Source organism: Elephantulus edwardii, unplaced genomic scaffold, assembly GCF_000299155.1.
Source record: "Elephantulus edwardii isolate Elephantulus edwardi_28Jun2011 unplaced genomic scaffold, EleEdw1.0 scaffold00005, whole genome shotgun sequence".
In the NCBI taxonomy this organism is placed as follows: domain Eukaryota; kingdom Metazoa; phylum Chordata; class Mammalia; order Macroscelidea; family Macroscelididae; genus Elephantulus; species Elephantulus edwardii.
The window spans coordinates 25511482-25534758 of record NW_006399755.1 but is presented as its reverse complement, the minus strand read 5'-3'; the positions used below and the strand labels follow the sequence as shown (position 1 = coordinate 25534758).

The 23277-nt window shown below is 38.5% G+C and overlaps 1 protein-coding gene across 1 annotated transcript in view; it reads left to right on the top strand.

The window, feature by feature from the left end:
• Positions 1-21209, top strand: part of AK4 (adenylate kinase 4) — a 71507-nt gene extending 50298 nt beyond the window's left edge. The window contains exons 3-5 of the mRNA XM_006879841.1: positions 16557-16729; positions 19371-19489; positions 21077-21209. Of these exons, the coding sequence (XP_006879903.1) occupies positions 16557-16729; positions 19371-19489; positions 21077-21209 (425 nt within the window). The remainder of the gene's footprint in view (positions 1-16556; positions 16730-19370; positions 19490-21076) is intronic.
• Positions 21210-23277: the final 2068 nt, after the last annotated feature.

The following is a 23277-nucleotide window of genomic DNA, read 5'->3' as shown; positions in this document are numbered from 1 at the left end:
GATGGGTCCTTGGAGAGGGACATCATGCTTGGGAGGGTGGAGGGACAGCGCAGGAGGGGAAGACCCTCTATGAGATGGATTGATTCAGTGACTGGGGAAATCGGGATGGGTGTGTCGGAGGCAGTGCCGTTGGCGCAGGATAGAGCAGGGTTTAGGGCTGTTGTGCATATGGTCGCTATGAGTTGAAAACGACTCGACGGCACATAACAACAACAACAACAATTTCTAACACTGCATCTTTGTCTTAACACGGCAGATGAGATCTGGCCCATCTAGTATTTAGACTCCAGGGTGATTCAGCCTTTGTGGTTTCTAGGTTTTGAGAATCATGTGTCTTTTCTTTGTATCAAATCCCAATACATTTTTATATACCTTCTTTGGAGAGTTAGGGTCTTATATTAGGTAGACTTCGTGGAGACGGTGACTCCATGACCTAAATTTTTGAAAGTAGAGATGAATGATGTGGAGGGAATGTGATATACAAAAGGCATTTATACATGGTGTGCTCTGGAAACCACAAATATGAGCAGAACATAAAATGAGCAGATGAGGCTAGAAAGGAGGGTGGGGCAAAAGTTAAACACTTCATGAAATTAAAAAAACAGGAAGTTCAGTAAATGTCAAAGTTAATATTAAAATTAAGTTAGAAGGAAATTTAAAAGTGCAGATAACTTCAGTTAATAAATTCTTTTCCATCAACGTTTAAAAATCAACTCGGTTCAGAAATTTAATTTGGGTATTAAACCAGAGTTTCTCTGTATTTGGACATGACAGAAGCTTTCAGATGAAGTTAGCCTATTTGCTACTTTTGCTTCATTCCGTTTTATTAGAGTCAAAGAGGAATCATTGTTGTCCCTCTCTTGGGTGTCCAAGGCTAATCCTGATGAGATTGGTCTTCTTTCTCCAGAGCTGCTGGTAGATTTGAACTAGTTGGCAGTGCACCTCTATGGATTACACCCACCAAAATTATTAGAAAAGCTTGCTGCCCTCATTTGTGAAGTAGACATTGGGCTAAATTGTGAAATAGGCTGTGACCTAGGTTTGCTGTATCTGTGGCATAGGTTTTCAGGGATGGGTTAACAACTAGCGTTATGGAATTAGTGTCTTGAGTGAGAAGACATAACTTGTTAAATGCTGTTGAGTTGGCTTCACCTCACAATGACCTGTGTACAATAGAATGAAACCTTGTCCAGTCTCAGAATCTGCTATGCTGTAAACTCATTGTCACAGTCATTATGTCAGTCTACTGATCTTCCTGGTTTGCACTCTTGACTTTTCCAAGAGAATGACCCCTTTCCAGAGATACCCCTCTCCTAGAAGTGTGTCCAGGGTATATGAGATGAAATCTTGCCACTCCTCCTCCTGGAAACCACTCTTGGCTATATGAGTAGAAGCTGTTATGTACCATTGAGTTGAAACCAGCTCATAGCTAGTCCACCAGTGAATAGTAAATTACATGGAAGGAGATTATCTCACTCTTAGAGGAGTAGCTGTTGGATTTGAACTAGGTGTCTTTAGGTTGGCAACGCAGCTCCTTACTCCTAGGCCATTTTAGCTCCCTTAATACAGAGTAGGTAGTCAAAAGTACGTGTTTTATGATGTTGATATTCACATATTGGTTTTTGATGCTAAGCTGATCTCTGTATACCCTGACATGGATGTAGATGTTAAAATGTTAATTTTGACAATCAACTAAATTTTTAGTAAATAAGCACATCTCATTAACCCATTATTATATATATTTACGTTTTACCTTGTAATATAACATGAGAGCTTAGAATTGAGCTTATTACTAAGGAGTTGTGCTGCCTGCCACTCCCAAAGTGCACAGTTAAAACTCTACCAGCTGCTCCATGAAAAAAAGATGGACAGAAGCCTCTGAAAAACCCACTTGAGGTTCAACTAGGAGTAGACTCAAAGTACAGTATCTCTTGCCATTCTTTTATTTTGTTTGCTTTATTGTTGTTTTTCCGACAGTGACTTTAACACATTTAGGTTTATTTCTCTTGTGTAACAAGGTTCATAAATTGTTCCAAGAAATGGTTCAGTAGCTCCAGGATCTGCCTTGTCTTACCATTGTTTTTATGATGATGATATATGATCACTAAAGTATTTAAGGGAGGGAAAAATTGTGAAAAGCAGTAAGCATTTAAAATCCTACCAGGCAGAAATAATCATCAGGCACATAAACAGGTTGAAGTGTATTATACTGTATATCTTTGAAGAAAACATTTCATTTTACTTATTTGACAACAACAAAACTAAAAAGCTAACTGGAATTCAGATATGTCCTCAATATAGATTAATTAAAAATCATTAAAGATTTAAAAATTGGTAAGCTTTTTATTTGAATAAAGAACTATCTCTTGGTAGTGAAAAGTAAGAACGTTAATATGCATACATTCCTCCTCTCTGCATTTCCTCGACCCCTCATTTTTGTTAAAGCATCACAATTTTCTTTTGTAAATTAGTTCCCCCGGGTTATTAAAAGACTGTCCTGTGGCTCATATCCTTCGTCCCTATTCATCTTACTTTGATTTATGCCTTCAAAGATGTTGTGAATATTCTAGAAATCACTGAATTTTACTATTTACCATAGATTGTTGTTGTGTATCGTAAAGTCAGAACCGACCCTTAGCTGACGCTCCAGCAGGTTTTCAGAGGCAGTTAATCTCATAGGAGGAGATAGATGGGAGTTATTCTTGTATGGTATGAGGATTATATATTCTGTAGCAGTGTGTACTTCCGCAGCAGTAGTTCAGTGGTAGAATTTTCAGCTTCCAGGAAAGAGACCAAGATTCCATTTCCACTCACATACCACTGTATTTCAGTCACAGAGGAGGAGGAGGAGACCGCTATTGTGATGTTAAGCAGATTTCAGTGGAACTTCAAGGCTAAAACAACACAATGAAAAAAGACCCAAAGATGCTCTTTCAAAATAAGCTAATCAAAACCCTAAGACCATCAGTCTGATCACCTTTTTTATGAGCTGCCCTGAGTGAAATCCATGTGTATTACCTGCATTTATGTCTCTTAAAAAATGTTTTTCCAATGAATAAGTCATTGATTGTGCAAAATTCAGTCCTTCTTTCTCCAGCTACATTTCTGTCACCGAGTCTATGTTTTCCAACTACTGAATCTTCTTCTCTGTTTCCAACTTTTGCATTACAGTCATCCATTATTATCAATGCATCCTGACGCATGTCCGACTGTAAAAGGTGGTAGAAATCTTCTGTTTCTTCTTCTTTGGCTCTGGTTGTTGGTGCATATATCTGAATGATAGTGGTATTCACTGGACTTCTTGTATGCGTACGGACTTCAGGATGAATCTAGAAATGGCTTTTCTAAGTATAAAAGCAACCCCATTTTTCCTCACCTTTTCTTTTTTTAAATTTTATTTTATTAATTTTAATGAACGTTTACAGAGATTTTGGATTTCCATTTATTCATTGTTGCACTATTTTCTCTATCCCCCAGTTCGTTCCTCACTTTTTATCCCTTGAAAGTCTGTTTTAATTGACCCATTGCCACAGTGCTTGTCAAAACCAGTTCTGATTAATCTCCTTTGTCAGTGTGTCCTTTGCCATTCCCTATTACTCTTCCCTGAGAGAGATTTCACCCTGATTCCTAAGGATTACTTAGCTACTTCCTGCTGAAAAGGGACGTTGTAGATTTCAGGGTGAAGATCTTCTCTTACTACTCTAAAGGGCCCCTTTGGCAAAAGGAAACATGTAGACTATTGTGGATTTCCTCATCTTTCCATCTCCGGAGTAATATATCATATGATAATCCAACTCAAAATGCCCATGCAGGTCCATCTCATCTCACCAGTGCCTAGTATGTCAATATTTATGTGTTCCATTTCTTCCTTAACAATATCTAATTTTCCTACATTCAGGGGCCAATTTAATTTCAGGAACAACTTTTTGTTGTATACATTTCTGTTCCATTCCAAAGGACTAATCTCTCATTGCTATTAGTTGAGCCAGAACCCTCTCATAGATGACCCTAACTTCAGTTTACAAGGCAGTAAATTGCATGTTTGAAGATTGCCCACCTTTGTCCATGGAGCTGCTGGTGTATTTGATCTTTGGGTTAGCAGCTTAGCTCCCCAAGGACTGTAGTACCAGAGAGAGGGCTAATGAAGTTTGACTACTTCCTGTGGTCCAATATTAGCTAACTGTGATACTGTTGAGTGACCATTTTATCCTTTACAACTATATTATTTGTACAACTTTATTATTTTTACAACTTTATATTATTTTTCCTATATAATAACGACATTAGTTGTAGTAAAGGCTTCAAGCCCTTTGTTCATAGGGTTGCTATGAGTCATGCTCAACTCGTCAGTGATCAACAACAACAATATATGCACGTTTAAATTTATCTTGATTGTATGTTCAATCCATTTCAAGCTGCAGACGTCAATATAAAGCCTCAGTTTCTTAACCTTTGGCATTAATGCTTTGTACATATTGTTGTTAAGTGCCATCGAGTTGTAGGTGACTCATAGCAACCCTATGAATGAAAGTCCTCGACATTTACATGCATGACTTTCATCCTTTCTCCAGGTTCATAGAGTTTCTGGAGGCAAGCTTTTTATGGAAGTGGATGCCGCTCCTGCTTCCAAGCTTGTTTTAACCGGGGAGCACCACCAAACACTGTCCACCATAGATAACCATTATCGCATTTGACACATCAGTGTTAGAGTGTTCAGCTTCACAGCAACCACAAGTTACCTCTGTATGGCAAGTGAACACACCAGGGCTATACGACCTAGAAGAATGTTTCACCAAAACCAATTAAAGACAGGCCTTAGGGCTACAGATTGGAGTCACCCACCTTTGACTTGGTAGCATCACTTTCTGTCCACTAGGCCAACTGGTTTCTCTATGTTGTTAAATGCCCTCGAGTCGTAGGCGACTCGTAGCGTCCTCAACACTTGCGTGACTTTCATCCTTTCTTCAGATTCATAGGGTTTTCGGAGGCTATTTACAGAAGTGGATGCCACTCCTGCTTCTAAGCTTTGTACATATACTTGAAAAATACTTGATACAAGTATCCTTGTATCCATATAGATATTATCCTATTGTTGACAGCATTGTACAACAGGATAGATCTTCTTGTTCCTTTGGGTAATGAATCTGACAGCCGTTCATCTAGATGATTGTCTGATTCCAAATAACCAATACAAGTCCATCTCTGTTAACTAATGCCCAGTATGTTTATATACTCCACTTTTGACAACTGTGAAAATTGGTAGAAATCATCTCTTTCCTCTTCTTTGGCTTTGGTTGTATACATTTCTTGTATGCATGTGGATACTATCCTTTCGCTCACAACATTGTATTTCAGGATGGATCCTTTTTAACTAGGAAAGTGACCCGTTTTTTTCCTCTCTCCTTTTCATCTCCAGCATTGTATGATCGTCTCGTTCAAAATGTCCCATTCCAGTCCATCTCATTTTACCGACACCTAATATGTCAATATTTGTGTTCCGTTTCTTTCCTATCAATGTCAAGTTTTCCTATATTCATGCTTCTCACATTCCATGTTCCAGTTACTGTTCCTCCTTTGTGTTTCCTAATTTGAGGCTTCAGCCTTAGTTGCCATATCTGTTATTCTATTCTATGTGCGCTCGTGGGTTATTTCGGAAGTGGGTGGCCAGACCTTTTTTTCTAGCCTAGTCTTTCTTTGGATACTCTTGATCTATGCCTATTATCACAAATTCTAGTCTTCATTGGATCTTTCCTATTCCTTCACACACACACAGAGTCAGTCTCCCTCCCTCCCTCCCAACCTCTGCTATCCTAGTAATTTCCATCCTTCTCCCTTTTTCCTTTCCCCTTCCCTTTCAAACATTTATATATATCTTGCTCAGTTATCCTATTTTTACAATAATGGCTTTATGCTCTATTTATCCTTAGAGTATTTGGCTGTTCTCAAAAAGATCATTGTTTTTTAGTACTGCATAGTATTCCATGGTGTGACGGTGGCACCACAATTTAATTATTTGTTGATGTGATGGGATGTTTCCATTTGCTTTCTGAAATAAAACTGCTATTTCTATAGTTGTATGTATCTCCATTCATTTCTCAATTTTTAAGTTATTTCCTACTAACCTATAAGCATCTTGATTGCAGGAACACTTGTTAAAAATTTTAGCATGTGTACTAGAATAGTTACAAGTGAAGGAAGTTTTCAATGAGCAAGTAGATCCCAGAATTCTTAGCACAATGAAAAATGCAGAACTCCCAAAGTATGTATCTAAAAAATCTCTGCTTGCCAACATCTGAAACACAGCTGCTTTGCTTCTTCTCATCATCTCTTAATAAAAATGGAATGGGATACATACAGACTATTTACAGATAAGAACAAACAATGTTTAAATAAATACGGTGATTGTAAGTGTGAAAAGACTTGTAAAAGCAGATATAGTGGTTGAATTTTAACCTACCTTTGGGCTGGTTTTGTGAATGCTTGGATCTCCTCAGGGCTAGGGAAACCTCTCAAAGAATAACTACTTGCTTTTAACTTGAGCTTGTCATTGAGTGATTAATGCTGATGAACAGTGGCTTGCATTTGTAATTTGGTTTTTGCTTTCCCAACAACTGGGAAAAGCTGGGTGGTTAGCAGTAACCATGCTGGCTCTTGATCTTAATGGAGGTAAGAATGGGGACTGATGTGGCGTGGCCTTTTCACAAGCTGCCAGCCCTAGGCGGATGTTGGAGTCGCCCTTCAGTACTGCTTTTTTATTTCCATCATGCTGAGGGCTTGCTTTTCTGCCTTGGAATGTGGTGGTGGACTCTGGCTCCATGCCCTCTCTCTGGAGTGAATGCACTCCAAATTTGAAAAACAGAAGTGTTCTAGTCTCCTATTCCCCATGTACTGCCTCTGCTTGTTGCCGTGGGACCTCCCACTTCAGCTGGCCTCCCTCAAAGTGTTGGCATGGCTGGGGGAAGTGGGTGCCAAAGCCCAGTGGCCAGCACTGCTGGGAATATATCTCACCATATCTAGCCAGTCTTTCTTGGAGTCTTAAAAAACATCACCTATCTGTCAGTATATTGTAGTGTGGTGACTTCCAATGTTGTTATGATACTGGATGTTATGCTGCCGGTATGAAAATCACCAGCCAGGTCACCCATGGGAAGGGAAGCATGTTTTAGTGGAGGTTTCAGGCTAGGGTTGACTAGGAAGAGAGACCTGGTGATATATTTCTGAAAACTAGCTGAGTAAAAATCTGTGGATAGTAGTAGAACCTTGTCTAACATGCTGCTGTGCATACATCATCAGGAGAGATTAATCATCCAGAGAGCATCATATTTGATACAGTGTCTAGAGGAGGGTCAGTGAGAGCATGGAAGAGCATTAGTGAGATGGATTGGTATAAGAGCCACCAAATGGACTTAGACTGTACCATTTATTGTGCTGACACAGAACAGGCCTGGGAGCCTGTTGTTCTGCCGTAATAAGGCACCATGTATCAGAGAAGACTCTAAAGTAGCCAATGGTAACAAAATTGAACCTGTAGATACCATAATTAGTATGACAAATCATAGGAGAAATTTAACTGCATAAAGCTTTGGCTTTTCACCTGGACCAGGTGTTTGAATGACTAGGACAGAGCAGCTTTTCTTAACCTTATGTGTACAGAGATAGGGACAGGTTTTGATAAATGATAAAGTTATGTTGGGTGCATGTGGTAGATATTTCCTGAAGAGAAACCATGCTAATAAGCATTCTCCTTTCTGTAGTTAAGAGGAGGAAATAAATTTTTTATACTTAATTATGATCTTAGATGTTGAGCTATATGACAACTTTAACAGTTAATATATTATTAATGTTTAATAGGAAAGTGAAATTATTGCCAGTCATTTAGAAAGCCTGTGTTTGAGGATTGCTCTTAATAGGAATAAAAACATCCTTCTTTGTTAGAATTTCTATACAAGGAAAAATTATTAATGCTGCCACCTGTTGACAAAATTTGAGCCTGCATGTAGTTCTCTTGGTTAGAAATGAATGTCCACAGAATCTGTCTTCTGGGCACATTAGCTAATAACAAGAACATTGATGAAGTTTGTAGGGGCAGGAATGGCTACAAGGAGATAAGTTTAAAGATGAGGCCCATGTGCATGTATTTTATTGACTTTCAAAGATAATGGGACACTTGTAAAGAATGGAAATAGCCAAACACTTTATTGTGCTTAAGGGGAACTTGCAAGTAGACAAGAGACTGTTGTTCAAACAGAAAAAGGAAATACAGCATGTTTTGGGTTTGTTTTTTTAAAAAGATGTGTATCAGGTTCATACTTTTTCACCATACTTACTTGTCCTGAGAAACTAAAAGTTCCTGACGCAGCATTAGAATTGGAGGAAGAGTCATTAGCAATGTGCAGTATGTGAACGACACAACCTTGGTTTCAGAAAATAAGACACAAGAAGCACTTACCAGTGATTTTCAAAGATTACAACCTTTAGGGTGGATTTACTCCCCAGCATAAAAAAACAATCCCTTAGAAAGCTACTGGGCCAGTTCAGCACATATAAAGATTGACATCAAGGATTTAATTTTACTTGAATTCAAAGCCAACGCCCATGGAAACAGCCAAGATAAAACATACTGTACTGGGCACAATACACAAAGGGCAAAGATGTTTCTCTGAGGTAAAAAAAAAATGCACCTGACCTAAACTATGGTATTCATTGCTTTATATGCATGTGAAAGTTGGACAATGAATAAGAAAGACTGAAGGAGAATTGATGCCTTGAATTGTGGTGCTGAAAATATATCAATTATGAACTTTGGATGGATGAACTCCATCAATTAGGAACTTTGGAGGATGGTTACGCTTACCTCATAACTTGTTCTCCTGGTATCTAAAAGGTTCCTATGAAACTTTCCACAAGCTGAAATGATAGAAAGTGAAGACACAAATACCATTAATGTCTTTGGGTCTGCAGACTTCCAGATAGCCTAACATAACCCTAACAGTAGCATTCACAAAGCTCCAAGCTTTGGTGGAGGCTTGATGCTGAGTGTATTTCCTTGACGAGGAGCTGGGAAAGGCCAATCGTGCTGCCTAGAGGTGTGCACTGCTTCTTTAGTGGACTTGCTACAAAAAAAAAAACACGGAATGCTAGTTCTATTATTCACCTCTTATGAAAACAACAACAAAAAACCCTAGCATTCATAGAAGCAAATATCCTCTTGAGAAAACTGGTACTTATATAGGCCTTAGGCTGATTTGACATAGTAACTGCAACAAAGCAGTGAGGATAGTGTATGCTGTGAGGATACAATCATGACAGTATTCTGTGACAGCACAATGTGACTACAACCTCACATGCCCACAGGAAGTTTTCCTTAGTTCCTCAGTAACCAATCTAAATTAAGAGAAGGTAATCACTTTTTCAGAAAGCATTTAAATTGTGTTTTTCATGTTCAGAATGACTGTTCTTATTTATAGATATTCTATTACAAGAATTCTGTGGACCATTTTTTTAACATGCTGTGCATCTGCTAGTTTCTTTATGATATCGTAACAGTATGAATTCCCGGGGAGTTGAATCTCAATTCTTGTCACTTCTTCTGTTATGGAGGTGGTAGGTAGGTAGGTACCACTGAGTCGACTACAACTCAGTGACCCTATAAAAAACAGATTTTGAACCAGCCCTCTCCTATACTTCCTCACCCTGCCTGTTATGTTCGAGCCCATTGTTACAATCACTATGTTGACTCCAGTTAGTTGGAGATCTTCCTCTCTTTCTCTGACTCTCTAACTTTCCCAGAATGATGGCTTTATCCCAAGGTCTCCTGACAACATGCCCAAAGGATTCACTTTTCACCGACTTTGGCCTCAAAAGAGCATGCTGGTTGCAAGATAGACTTGCTTTGTCCTTTTGACAGTACAGTCAAAATAGTTGAAAATACCATACCTTTGGCATCCTTGCCCTTTAGCATTTGGGAGAAGTCTTTAATAGCAGATTTTTCCCAGTGCAACATGTTTTTAAATTAAATTCAGTTACATGTCCACTGTTACTCTGTGTGCTGATAAAATTAAATAACTTCAATCTTTTCTCCACCTGTCATGACCTAATGGTGAGGATTTTTGTTTCCTTGATGTTGAGATGTAATCCATATTGAAGGCTGCAGTCCTTGATCTTCTGGCTGTCATCTTTGATCTTATGTACCAGGCCGTTTTCACCTTGTGCAAGTCAGTTTATGTTATTAGCATAACACAGGTTATGATTAGTCAGTCTGATGCCATACTTTTCAGTGATTCAGTATAAAGCTTTCACTGATGCACGCCTTTTCTGATTTTAAACCATGCAGTGTTCAACTTCTTGGTCTATGCATAGGTTTCACATGAGCACAAGTGAGTGTTCCAGATTCCCATTCTTCTCAATCTTAGCAATAATTTGTTATGATATAGTCAAATGCCTTTGTATATATTAAAAAAAAAATAATACAATTAATGGGGACCTGGTGACCTAGTGGTAAGAAACTTCACTGCAATCCCAAAGGCATGTGGTTTGAACCCACCAGTTCTTCCTCAGGAGGACGGACAATCTCCTCCCATGCCTCTGAAAACCTGCTGGAGGACCAGCTGTGGCGGTTCCAACTCTAGGGTACACAACAGTCTCCCAGCTGGGCTCCCAGTGTTCAAAGCAAGGACTATCTATAGAATCTGGTGATTCTAGGAGGAAGTCAAGGAGGGAGTAGAGAAAAAAAGAGAGAGGGGGAGGGAGGGAGGGAGGGAGGGAGGAAGGAAGGAAGGAAATAGGCTAAGCTTTATTAAATGCATTTGTGTCTTTTATATAGTAGAGCAATGTATGTTTTAACATCTGAAAAACTTTTAATAAGTGTAAAATATCTCTTATATACACATATTCTGTTTCTTCTATTGTAACTTATGTAACCAAAATAACCCATTTTATTTTTTTATAGATGACAGAAAATGTAGCAACTTTATTCTCTGTATCTTGAATTTTTTCCCCATTCTCATGAAACTACTATTTTAGCCATTTTAAAGTTATCTTCAGCAAGATTTTACTTGTACGTTATTGTTGATTTCAAGGTGGTTCTGTTTAATCACCTTTTTGTTTTGTTTTGGAATATGAACAAATAGTGATCTCTTTTAGTCAGTTGGCCTGGTAACTTGGCTTAGATTGGTGACCACATCCAGGGATGAATCAGTTTTTTTAAAAACATGTGACATTATATTCTATCAATTCCAAGGAACTTATTTTTATTTTTGTGAATGCCTTCAGTACAGCTGGAGTTTCTTCCTTTATTATTTGAAGGATATTCCATTTTTTTGTTACTTTGAAAGATATTCCTGATAAAATGCTACTTCCTGAAATGTTTCAATGTCTGCCACTCTTGATACAGTCCCTCTTATGATTTTCTCTTCTATTGGTACTTCCTGCATCATTGCAGTTTGTACCCAGAGAATCCTTCAGTATTGGAATTGTAGGTACAGATGACTAATGTCTAAATTACTCTCTTTGATCCTAGTCACTTCTAGTTATGCCTTTTCTCCCTTGATTTTTGCTCAGCTTTGTCTGACATACTTTGGACATGTTGTAAGGCGGGATCAGTCCTTGGAGAGGGACGTCATGCTTGGGAGGGTAGAGAGATAGTCCAGGAAGAGAAGACCCTCAATGAGATGGATTGATTGACTATGGTAATGGGGGTAGGTGTGTCAGAGACAATAAGATTGGCACAGGATAGAGCAGGGTTTAGGGCTGCTGTATATAGGGTCGCTATGAGTTACACAGGCAACTCGATGGCACATAATAATGAACAAGTAAGCCATCCCTCCAGGTCTTGTTTTCTTTTATATCCTTTTGTCGTAAGTGGACAAAATAATGAAGAAGGAACATTATAATAGGTGGACAAAAAATAGAGGATGTCAGTGTTTTCTCACCAGTCAAACTAAAGGAATTAGTGTGGAGGACATATTAGTAAGAACATGGGGCGAGCTCTGGCAGCCTAGTGGCCAGAAGCTTCTGTGCAATCCCAGAGGTGAGTGGTTCAAATCCACCAGATGCTCTGCTGGAGAAGGAGGGACAATTCCTCCTGGACCACTCAGATCCGATTTGAAAGTGCACACACACACACACAAAAATAAAAGTTTAAAAAAAGAAGGAACATGGAATCAGAAATCAAAGCCCAAATTCGTTACTGTTTCAATAGTGTTTTGACCTAACCTCTCTGATTCTTGATTGCAATACAAAGGTAACTTTTTTTAAAGTATGAATTTTCAGATGCTTAGTATTAGGCACAATGTGAGTGCTGAATCATCTTGGTAAAGCTCTGGAGGAGCCCAGCTGACTTCCCAGTATAATCGAAAGGCATCAGAAAGGAAGGGCTCCATACACCCACTCAGCCACAGTTAATTCCTTTCTTTTCTAAGAGTGTTTGGAGTCACTGGGGTTCTGTTCTCTCTGGTACAATTATAGCTTAGCACTTCTGGTTATTAGTCACCAGACTCATTCTGGTCCCCCACCCACTCACAAGGGAGCTCAACCTGGGCACAGCATGCCCACTGCTTCCACATGCTTCCCACTCTACAGCTGTTTGCGTCTTTCATCACCACCTCAGTTTTTAACAGTAAGACTACTTAAATTTTTTGATCCAGTTCAATACCTTATCACATTGAACTTAATGTGAATTATTCAAACAAACCTGGGGGTGGGGCGTAGAAATCTCAGCATTTCTTAAGCTAAAGAAGGAACTGAAGAACAAATTCAGGCCTTGAATGCAATGCTTATGGATGCTATGGGCAGGATATAGAATGATACAGGAAGCATTAAAAGGAGATAGAAAGTACAGAGTAGCTATACCAAAAAGAATTGGTTGACACAGAAGAATTTTGAGAAACAACAAATGATCAAGAGGCAGCAGTGATGGAGGAAGTTTAGACTGCTTTCAAGGAATTGGCAAAAAACAAGGCCCCCAGGAATTGATGGCATACCAGTTGACATGTTTCAACAAACAGATGCTGCCCTGGATGAGCTCACCACGTTGAGTCAAGAAATCTGGAGGACAACTACTTGGCCAACTGACTGGAAGAGATCCATATTTGTTCCCATTCCTAAGAAAGGTGACCCAACAGAGTGTAAATTATCAAACAGTATCACACACTAGCAAAATCCTGCTGAAGATCATTCAGAAACAACTGGAACACTACATTAACAGAGAATTACTAGAAATATAAGCTGAATGTAGATGAGGCCATGGCACTAGAGACATTATTGCCAATGTCAGGTGGATCTTGGCTGAAAGCAAAGAGTACAAGAGGAATGTCTGTGTTTCATTGACTATGCAAAGGCATTTGACTGTGTGGACCACAATAAATTGTGGCTAACCTTGAACAGAAATCCCAGAACGAACACCTGATTGTGCTCATGCAAAACTTACTGAGAAGGAGCTGAAACATTTGCTGCAAATTAAAGGCTGTATTCTTTAATGTGGCTTGAAGCTTAACATCATGAAGACAAAGATTCTCACCACTGGGCCAACTGGCAGCACCATGATGGATGGAGAAGACATTGAGGTTGGTTAAATTTCAGTTTGCTCTGTTTCACAGTCCACACTCTTAGCACCAGCAGTTAGGAAGTCAAAAGATGTATCATACTGGGAAAATATGCTGTCAGGGACCTCTACAGACTATTGGGAATTATGCCTTGGAATTCTTTGCCTCCCCAACTCTCCAGCTTCCTTCGTTAATAAACCCCATTGTTGGTACCATAACTGTGAGTCAGCAAAGAATAAACGAGTCTTTTGTTCCTGGTGAGTAGAGCTCTAGAGGCACCATGGAGCTGGGCTGTGGACTGTTTATCTACTTTGTGCTTTGTGGTGGTGAGAGCCTGTGCTATTCTTACTCCCTTAGTCCCTTTCCCTGTGCCATCATGGGCCTGTTTACTCGAGAACAGGTCTAAATCTTTTTGTAGAAGCCTAGTTGTTAATGAGCTAGGACATATTTTAGATCATACTTAGATTCTGGAAGGCACATATTTGAAAATCCCATTTGTTTTTAAAAGAAATAATCAAAAGTTGTATAATTAAGTATTCCTTTTTCAATATATTTATTAGAATTACACTGAAAGAATCTAGCTTAATCTGAGCACTAAAGGAAGGAAGCACTAAAGCTGAGAACCTAGAAGACAGCTACTCTAATGTCCACTATGTGCTGCCTTCTACGGCTGTAACCAAGGTGCCCATAGAACTTGACATTAAAGTCTCTCAATTCCCAATTTAAATACTTGCACATGTTGTTAGTAGGGGCTATTCCTTAGAAAAAACCCATCATACTTGTATAGGTTGAGGGTCAGATAGAGAAAGGAAGACCATCAATGAAATTAATTGACCTGGTAGCAGTTGAAATGGGATTAAGTATATCAGGGATGAAAAGGATGGGACAGGGTTCCGATCTGTTGTTCCTAGGGTTGCTGCTGTAAGTTTTTGACTTGACAACAACACAATATAAAATAAAAATCACTTTTGCCATTATTAAAATAATATATTTAAGAAATAGGCACACTAAAAGATTGGAAAAAGGAATCACTGATTTTGCCCTGCCAAAGAAAACCACTATAAGCATATTTCCTAGAATAATTTTCCCAACGTGTAGGTGCTTTTGTTAGAAGGGAATGGTTGGCCAGAGAATCAGTGTAGGAGGAAGGTAGAGGGGATAGCTGGTGACTGTTGACACAGAAGCAGTGCCTGGGTATCAAGATTCCCATGACCAGTATTTCTTAATTAAAGCAAGGTGAGAAACAATTTACTCTAATGGCAGCTGCAGTCCTGGGGTAACCCCTGTACCTAATGGGAGTGTGTGGTTAGACAAATGGTGGCCGCTAAACAAGGATGTCCTGGGAAGGTAAATCTGCTGGAACTTGCTTTATTTATCTTTGACTGACATGGATGGTCTTTGTACTTATCCATGGGAAAAGACACAATTAAATTTCTTTCTGTAATAAAGACTACCAGAAACTAGGTACTTATCCCATTTAAATAATGGTTGTGTTGTTTTGGTTTTTTTTTGAGAAACTGGAAAATAAAGTCCAAATTATTGTGACGTACACCAGCACTGGCCTCCAGTCCACACTTTTTAGGTATTTCTTTAGGTATTAAGGTTTTTGTTGTTGTATTTTGTAAGATGTCGATGACTTCTGGTGGACTTGCAAAAGCATGAGCCAATTCCTCAGCCATAAACTTTGGAAATAGCCCCGTGACTCTCAACCAGGTGTGTTGACATGGTGAGTGCTGCAGTGGGCTCTTGTGTGGCAGATCTAAATGATATAGCAATGGTTGATATAGAGTTCTTTGTATTAAAAGAAAGGAGGAGAGTGTATAGAAAATAAACATCATTTTCAATTTCTTGAGTGAGAGTATAGGAAACCATTCATATTAAGTCAAGAACCTTCCTTGAATATGCTCATGCAAAGATACACAAGAAGATTCTAAGCTGACGAAAGCAGGTACAGAGGCATGCTTTTGGAGAGAAGAACAATGAAAGCCAACAAGAACAATTTTAGTTAAGCCAAAGTGCCATCTGAGATATGGCAAAGAATCAGTTAGGTGTGGATAACGAAAGTACAATCTAAAGATGAAGCTATGAGAACAGGTAGATTTTACTGCTATTAGGAAATGATTTTTGTTGTGGTTGTGTACCATCGAGTCAGAACCGACCCTCCAGTGCGTGTTCAGAGGCAGTAAACTACATGAGAGGAAATTGCCCATCTTTTCTCCCGTGTAGCAGCTGGTGGACTTGGACCTAGAAAAATCAACTTCATTGTCCTCCTTTGTAGAGGAGAGGAACAAAAAGAGGGCTGCTTCTCTCTGGCAAAGAGATAGATGAGGAGCCAGAGAAAGATGGCATTGAAGCTAGTTCTCAGCAGTCCTTGGCAAGCAAGCACTACCTGAAGCAGGACAATGAAATACCTTAGGGTGGGCTGGGTCACATTGAACTCAATGAGCCCTCTGAAATGAGCCTGGCACTCCTGTGCCATTTACAGATTTCAGTACAGAGAGCAGAACATCCATGACTTCCTGCAGGAGGAAAGAAAAGCAATTCTTTGGGACTATTACATTGCTATTTATGTTGAAATCTTGATTTTTTTTTTTTTAATCACTGGAGAGTCACTGGTGTGAAGTGTTGTGAAACTGTTATTCTCACATGTTGTATCTTTCCTTTTTTCCCCTCTCCAGTCAATTAGCTCTTTTACCAAATTAAGGTTTAAAAGATTTATAAATATATAAGATTTTTTAAAAATCAATACATAGATGAATTGTGCAGTACCCTCCTAGAGCTAAATTTCAAGCAGGTCAATTGCAGGTCTGTTCTTCCCACATTTAGAAAATTAAAGGAAATGTAGTTGTTGTTCCATGTTCAAGACATCTGTCAGAGGTTGAGGTTGGCTTTGCATAGGGCTAGGTTCAAAGCCACTGTTCAGGGTCTCTAAAAGTAGTAGTTGACTCAATGGCACATAGCGACAAATTGAGAAATGTCTTGCGTTTTCACTTTTCTTCCCCCTTCCCCATTTAGGTTTTCCTAGGACTCTAGTACAGGCAGAAGCCCTGGACAGAATCTGTGAGCTGGATCTAGTGATTTCTTTGCATATTCCGTTTGAAACACTCAAAGATCGTCTCAGCAGACGCTGGATTCACCCTCCTAGTGGGAGAGTATACAACCTGGAGTTCAATCCACCTCATGTGCATGTAAGTATATGCAAAGTGCTTTCATAAATTAGCAAGAAAAGGAAGAATATTTCCACTGAGTGAGTGATTGAAAAAGGAACTCTACATGACCAATTGGTAGTTTTGTTAGGTGCCATTGAGTTGAGTACTCACAGTGTATATGGCCAGCTCTTAGTAATTGTATATGACCAAGGATTATGTTTTAATGCTCACTGACTATTAGTCAGAAAATGCAAATTAACTTCGAAGAGTCACTATCAGGGCACCTAACAACATTAACAATTGAATGAAAAAAAATGTTAGAATCAGCACTGGATTAGGGAGAGGAGTCAGTGATTCTTGAGGGAGAGTAAAAAGACTAGGGGCCGTAAATGGCACCATATAAAAACAAGAACAAAATGCAGTATCTAAAATACAAATAAAGGTAACTTAAATAGTATTCAAATATGAAAGGGGTGGCTATTCTGTTGACTAACCCAAAACTTTTGTGGAAATGATTAAGCTTAATAGAGATGGATTCAGTAAGTATTATAAAAGAGTAATTTCCCACCTCTTCCCGGAAACCATAGTTTTATTCAAGTCTCAGGAAGACATTTGAGTCAAGGAGTGTAAATAGTTCTAGAATTCCTTTATTGGATCCTTCTCCTTCCAAGAAGCCTGGGTTGGGGGGCTGGGAGAACTAGGGAGTAATCAAAATGCAGGTGGGAACACTGAAATCCCACAAAAATGCTTCCAATCTGGTTGTGCCCAGACCTGCTAAAGCAAAGATTGTAATTCAAGAAGGCTTCATATTGAATTGTCTTTTTTTTTATTCCCCCCCCCCCCCACCGAAGGAACACCTGCAATTACAATCTTTCTTCCAAAGACAGCAGCTGCTCTGGGCCAGCTCTTTAGCGCAGTGACCAGACTCCCCAGGAGGGAGTAACCCTGGTGCCCAGAATTATTCTGTTCTTTCTGGAAGTTGTATTGTATTTTCTGTGCAAATATAAAACAAAGACCTAGATTGGCTTCTGCACCTCGTGACCATAATAAAACAACAGAGAAGGGAATAAAGAATGTCTAACTTTCTCCCTATCCCTTCTCTCTTGCTATGTCAGGTTCATGAGCCGTGGAATACACATAGTAATTTTGTAGTTTATCAGTAATTCATATTGTGAGTTAAGAATCCAGAGCCCTGAAGTGTAATGAAATTTTAGTACGTTTCAATTTTATAAACAGTTTCTGATTATCTAGTTTAGTCGGCTGAGCCGTTTGGTTTTCTCTAGCTTGCATTTTGACAGATATAATTTTGTTGTTGTTGTTACTTTCTCCCATAGTGAGCATTGAAATGGGAAGCAAACTTCTGAAGTGTCTTGTCCATTTTCCTTTCGGAAGTGGGTAATGATTCCTGAGGAGGTTAAAGTGCACTGGGGCTTTGTTTTTTTCTAGTTAAATTATTCCATCCTCAGAATATTTTCTTCTACTGTTTAAAATTAATATCTGATTAGGTATTATCTTAATGATAAGAATTCAGAATAAGAGCTGCATAGTAAAGTGGACTGAGGTAGGGGGATTGTATAACAATAAAAGAGTTTTTCATATTGCTTTTCAGAGAGAAAAGAGAATTTGGGGGAGGGGTGGGCAGGGAGGAAAATGTGCAACAATGAATGAATGGAAATCCAAAGTCTCTATAAACTTTCACTAAGATCTCAGAAAAGACTATTTTCTTCTGATTACCATAGGTAATTTAGTCAATTTTAATAGATTTCTTTAGATGTTTTCTTATTTGATCTAGTAAATCAAACTAGCTGAGATTCCTCTCAGAGAGGCTAGATAGGTAGGAGTTTGGAAGCTGATCTGAGGTGAAAGTGAAATGTCTTTTCCTAGATGAATGTTTTTCCTAAGTAAAAGTTGGTTATTTGTAAGACTTTTCCTAAGTAAGAGTTGGTTACTTGAGATTTAATTTTTTCATATTAAGAATTCATATATCATATATGAACTTGAAATTTTAATGCTGAATGAAATGCCACTATGGCAACTATTGTATGATCCTACTTACTGTTAATGGTGGTGGTATAATTTGGGTAACAGTGGTAATGGTGACAAGAGGAGCCCTGGTGGTTAAGAGCTCAATTGCTAACTCAAAGTTCAGTGGTTCAAACCCAACAGGTGTTTCATAGGACTTGTCTACTGAAAATAAGACAAGGATACACAAGGGAGCAGTTTTATCACATAAGGTCGCTTGGCTGAAAATGACAGCATATAAATAAACATAGTGGTGGCATATGAGGAACATATTCAGGGTCACTGAATTGTATGTGTAAAAATGGTTGGAAATGATAATGTATGTTATACAAATTTTTAGGACTATTTCTAGAGCTGCATTGCTTAAAGGTAATTTAATTAAAAGTACCATTTATCAGTAGGTCTGGAACACTCTTGGAAAAAGATCTGAACATTAAGACCTAAACTGTTAACATCCGGGCTCATGAAGCAAGATTAACTTACTGTTGGTCCTGTTTATCTTTCAGTTACCTTTACTTTCACTTTCCTCTTTCACTTACAGTTAATTCATCAGGAGGGAGCAATCAAAGGTCGATCATGTGGTTTTGTACAAGAATTTAAACCTGGGTAAATTGGCTCAGCTCATAGCCATATTAACTTGTTTCTCTGGTTTTTGTAGGGCATTGATGACATCACTGGTGAACCATTAGTCCAGCAGGAAGATGATAAACCTGAAGCAGTTGCTGCCCGGCTAAGACAATACAAAGTAGTGGCAAAACCAGTCATTGATTTATACAAGTGAGTGTACTTCCATATTTCCATGGTGATGGGCCAGCTAGAAACATAGAATCTGATAGGAAGTGTATTGAGCTATATCTTTTAAGCTATGAAAATGCTAAAATACTCAGAATTTAAAGGAAGTGCTGGCCTTCAAAGGTGAAATCCAGTACTTCCTCAAACTGTTAATGACAAAAGTAACTAAACCTGATCATATTGTTCTGCTTGTAAAATTGGATCTGAATGTATATTTTCTTAAGGTGGCCGAGATCATGGTTTGCCATATTCAATATCTAATTTGGAGAGATTAAAGGAGATTTTTGGCTGCTTATATTTGTAGGGAAAAACTTAAATAATAAACTGAAAATTCCGACGACTTTGGGGCCCAGGCGGATATTGGTCAGACCTGGTAGAGGGTGTGTTGAGTTGGACTTTTGAATGACAGTCAAATTGGACAGTGCCTTTGCTGTTCCAGCCAATTACCACCACAGGGAACACAGACCTAGTGTGGCCAGTGATTGCTGTTTTTAAAGAGAAACAGAAATACGACTCTGAAGGGAAAAATTTTTTTATATTGGCAACAAATTAAGAAAAATTAACAGCATGCAAGCCAAATAAAATCCATATGGTAATTTAAGACAGCAGTTTGCAGCTTTGTTATGAACATTATTTTTAAATGCCAGACTTCATGTATTATTGACTCAGACTTCATGTATTTCAGAGTGGAATTATAGGTTTTTTAAGAAAAAACAGTAATGTATATTTTACTTTTTTGGAAAATATATCTGTTTACATGCACAATTCATATACATTGTTTCATTTTATGGACATTGTGCTTTATAAAATTATTCACCTTTATTCTATGCCCACTGTCACCCGGTCTTCTTAGGTCCCCACTGGATCTATCTTAACTCTTTCAAGCCCTTTGATATCCCTCCCACCCTAACCCTTTGGACTTTTATGCACATCTTACTAGTTAACAATGGATTGAAAAATTGCTTACTAGCAAATGAATGGACTGAGAAATTGTGATACATTCACACATTGGAAAACTAGGCAGCACTCAGGAGCAATGATTTCTTAAAATACTGTATAACATGAGAGAGGCTAGAGAGAGCAGTAGGAAGAGTGAACTAAGTCAGTCTCATATAGATAGTTTGTTAAAAGTACATTACCAAGCCTTTCCCCCCCCCCCAAGGTGTGACCTTAAAACATCAACCCTTCAGTTAGCAGTTGATTTCAAATTATTTGTACTGTCCAGAGAGTCCACAGGCCTTATAAGCCTCATAACAAACTTAGGGCGGAGATTATGGTACACCAGTGGGTCATGGGTATTAAGAGTTAAAGTAGCAAAGCTTGTTTTGATTCCTTTTCAAAAATTTGTATCAGTGTATATTTGAGATTATTTCTGTAATATGATTGTTTTTCTTAAAAGGAGGCAAAAAGGCAGCATCATGGAAAGCATGCTAGATTTGTAATCTATATGGGTTTGTTTGTAGATATCCATTCTGAGTGAGTTCTGATATTTAATGATGTGTGATTGAACCATGACATGATGTTTTGAAAGGACATTTAAAATACCTTTATGTGTTGGACTTTGTTTTTCAGGCGCCGAGGTGTGCTCCATCAGTTTTCTGGGACAGAAACTAACAAAATCTGGCCCTATGTTCACATGCTCATCTCAAACAAGATCGTGACTGTTGAATCCAAAGAAGCATACAGAGCCTGTCCAATGGAATAGTCAGGAATATGTGATCTTTCTTCCAGTTGTATGTGAAATATTGGTGCCATGTACAAATTAGAAGCTAGCTGATACAGCTTGCAATGTCTAGTTTAAATGGTGAACTGATATGAAAACTAATGAATAAAAAGATTTAATGAGACGCTCTGCCTTTCAAAAGGAGAGGGGTACCTGTACATGTTTAAGATCTGCACAGATCTCAAGCTCTTCATGAGAGAGCAAGCGCAAATTGGATTTCAAATGATACATGGTCTGAGCTCCTGCTAATTTTGACACCCATGTTATTGCTCTCATAGCCTTTTTCCATGTGATATTATTGGTTTTTGGGTCTCTCTATCCCCTCAAAGGCTATTAAACTACAGGACCCTCCAACCCCAGTCCCAAGGGTTTTAGCCCAGGTCCTGCCTCAAGTTCTCTATGTGCCCTCTCTGCAAAATGGGTTGAAGCCAAATAATTATTTTCTCTGGTCTTGAGTGACTATGTCTAAAACTTTTTTTCCCAAGTCCTTAAGTAAGAATGGCAACTCTTCCACAGCCATGCTTCTTTCAGAATTTGGCTTTTACTATTTTTTTTTATTAGCTCTGTTATTTGCACATCTGTTTTCTTCTTTCTTGAGTGATATTGATGGTTGTAGCTTTTGGTCCTCTCAGGTTCCTTTTGTAAAGGCTGAATATATACTTCCCTTCGTGCACCAAGAATGAACTATGCAGAGGGTCTTACATTACTGGTAAAGAAAAAACATGGGAAATAACACCCACACGAATATTAAAGGATTGTGTCTCATGTGGCAGTAATAAGGTCCTATGAAATTACTGAACTGAAGGAATATTTTTGCTTTTTTAATTAGGAAAACAAAAATGTATTTTGAAAATACTGCTAAAGATGGTGATGACATTTTCTCCTGGAAATGACCCAGGCATATTATCAGTGGTAACAGAATGGAGCATATGGGGTTGAGGAAAATGTTGCACTGGCTGTGCCTGAACTGAGTATGACAGCTTTATGATTATGGGAAAACAAAATATTTTTGTCTATCCCAAAGATGCATTTTATGGGTTGATCATAAAGTATAGAAATAAAGATCATAATATTTTGTCAAACATCATTATAGCATGAACCGTTTATTAAGGATTTGGCTGCTTTCCAGACTTGCTCTTCTCTGGGAAGGACCATGAACTTTATTCCTGCTGCCTTAAAAAGTAAATACCCACAAATTCCACCCATCCTTCACTGCCCAAAATTTTACACATCCTTTCTTCATATACCCTGATTGTCCCCAGGGAAAATCCTACAGTGTTCCCAGGAATGTCTTACCTATATTTTCATAGTGGTGAGCACATCCTTGGTACCCAGCCCTTTCCATTTCTGCTCTGTTTTGTGCAGTAACATGCATCTACCTTACAAATACTGCTCAAATGCTTGGCAGTTTCTTTCCTTTTGTGTGAAAGTTCTCTAGCTGCCTTGGTAAAAACATAGAGCTGCCTCCTCTTCGTGTTCCTAAACACAGCACAATGGTTGTTTGAAGAGAAGCAACCTGTTCAGATCTATGAGACTTAACAATTTTGTTAGATTGACTTCCAAGCACTTTATAAGAGTCACATTTGAAGGCGTTGTGTTGAAATCTGGAGACGTTCAGGTAAAACCAGAAACAGATTTAATGCTCAGGTTACCTGGGGAAATAGGTGTAGAGAAAAACAACAAATCTGAGATGAGGAAATTGTATTTAGAGTACTACTACTTTTGTGATTATTTCTACAAACAAATCTAAAGTTTAGAGATTGTTGTGGTTATTATAAATCAGGAGAGGCAAATTTGTGCTTTTTTTTTTTTAAGCAGAAAAATCTTTAAGCCTGTTTTCTTCACTTCTTTGTTGGAGTGTTCTAGTCACTGCCTTTGGGGTTGAGAAGAGGTTTAGAATATGGCCTGGTCTTCTATACTGTCTATTCCTTCATCAATCCATTCATTCATCCTTTTTGCCCTCCCTAAGTGTCACTAAAAATGTGTCAACAGTGTTTGTTGGGTTTGCTGAGAAGTTGAGGGTCCTTTGCTCAGTAAGGCCAGTAAACCA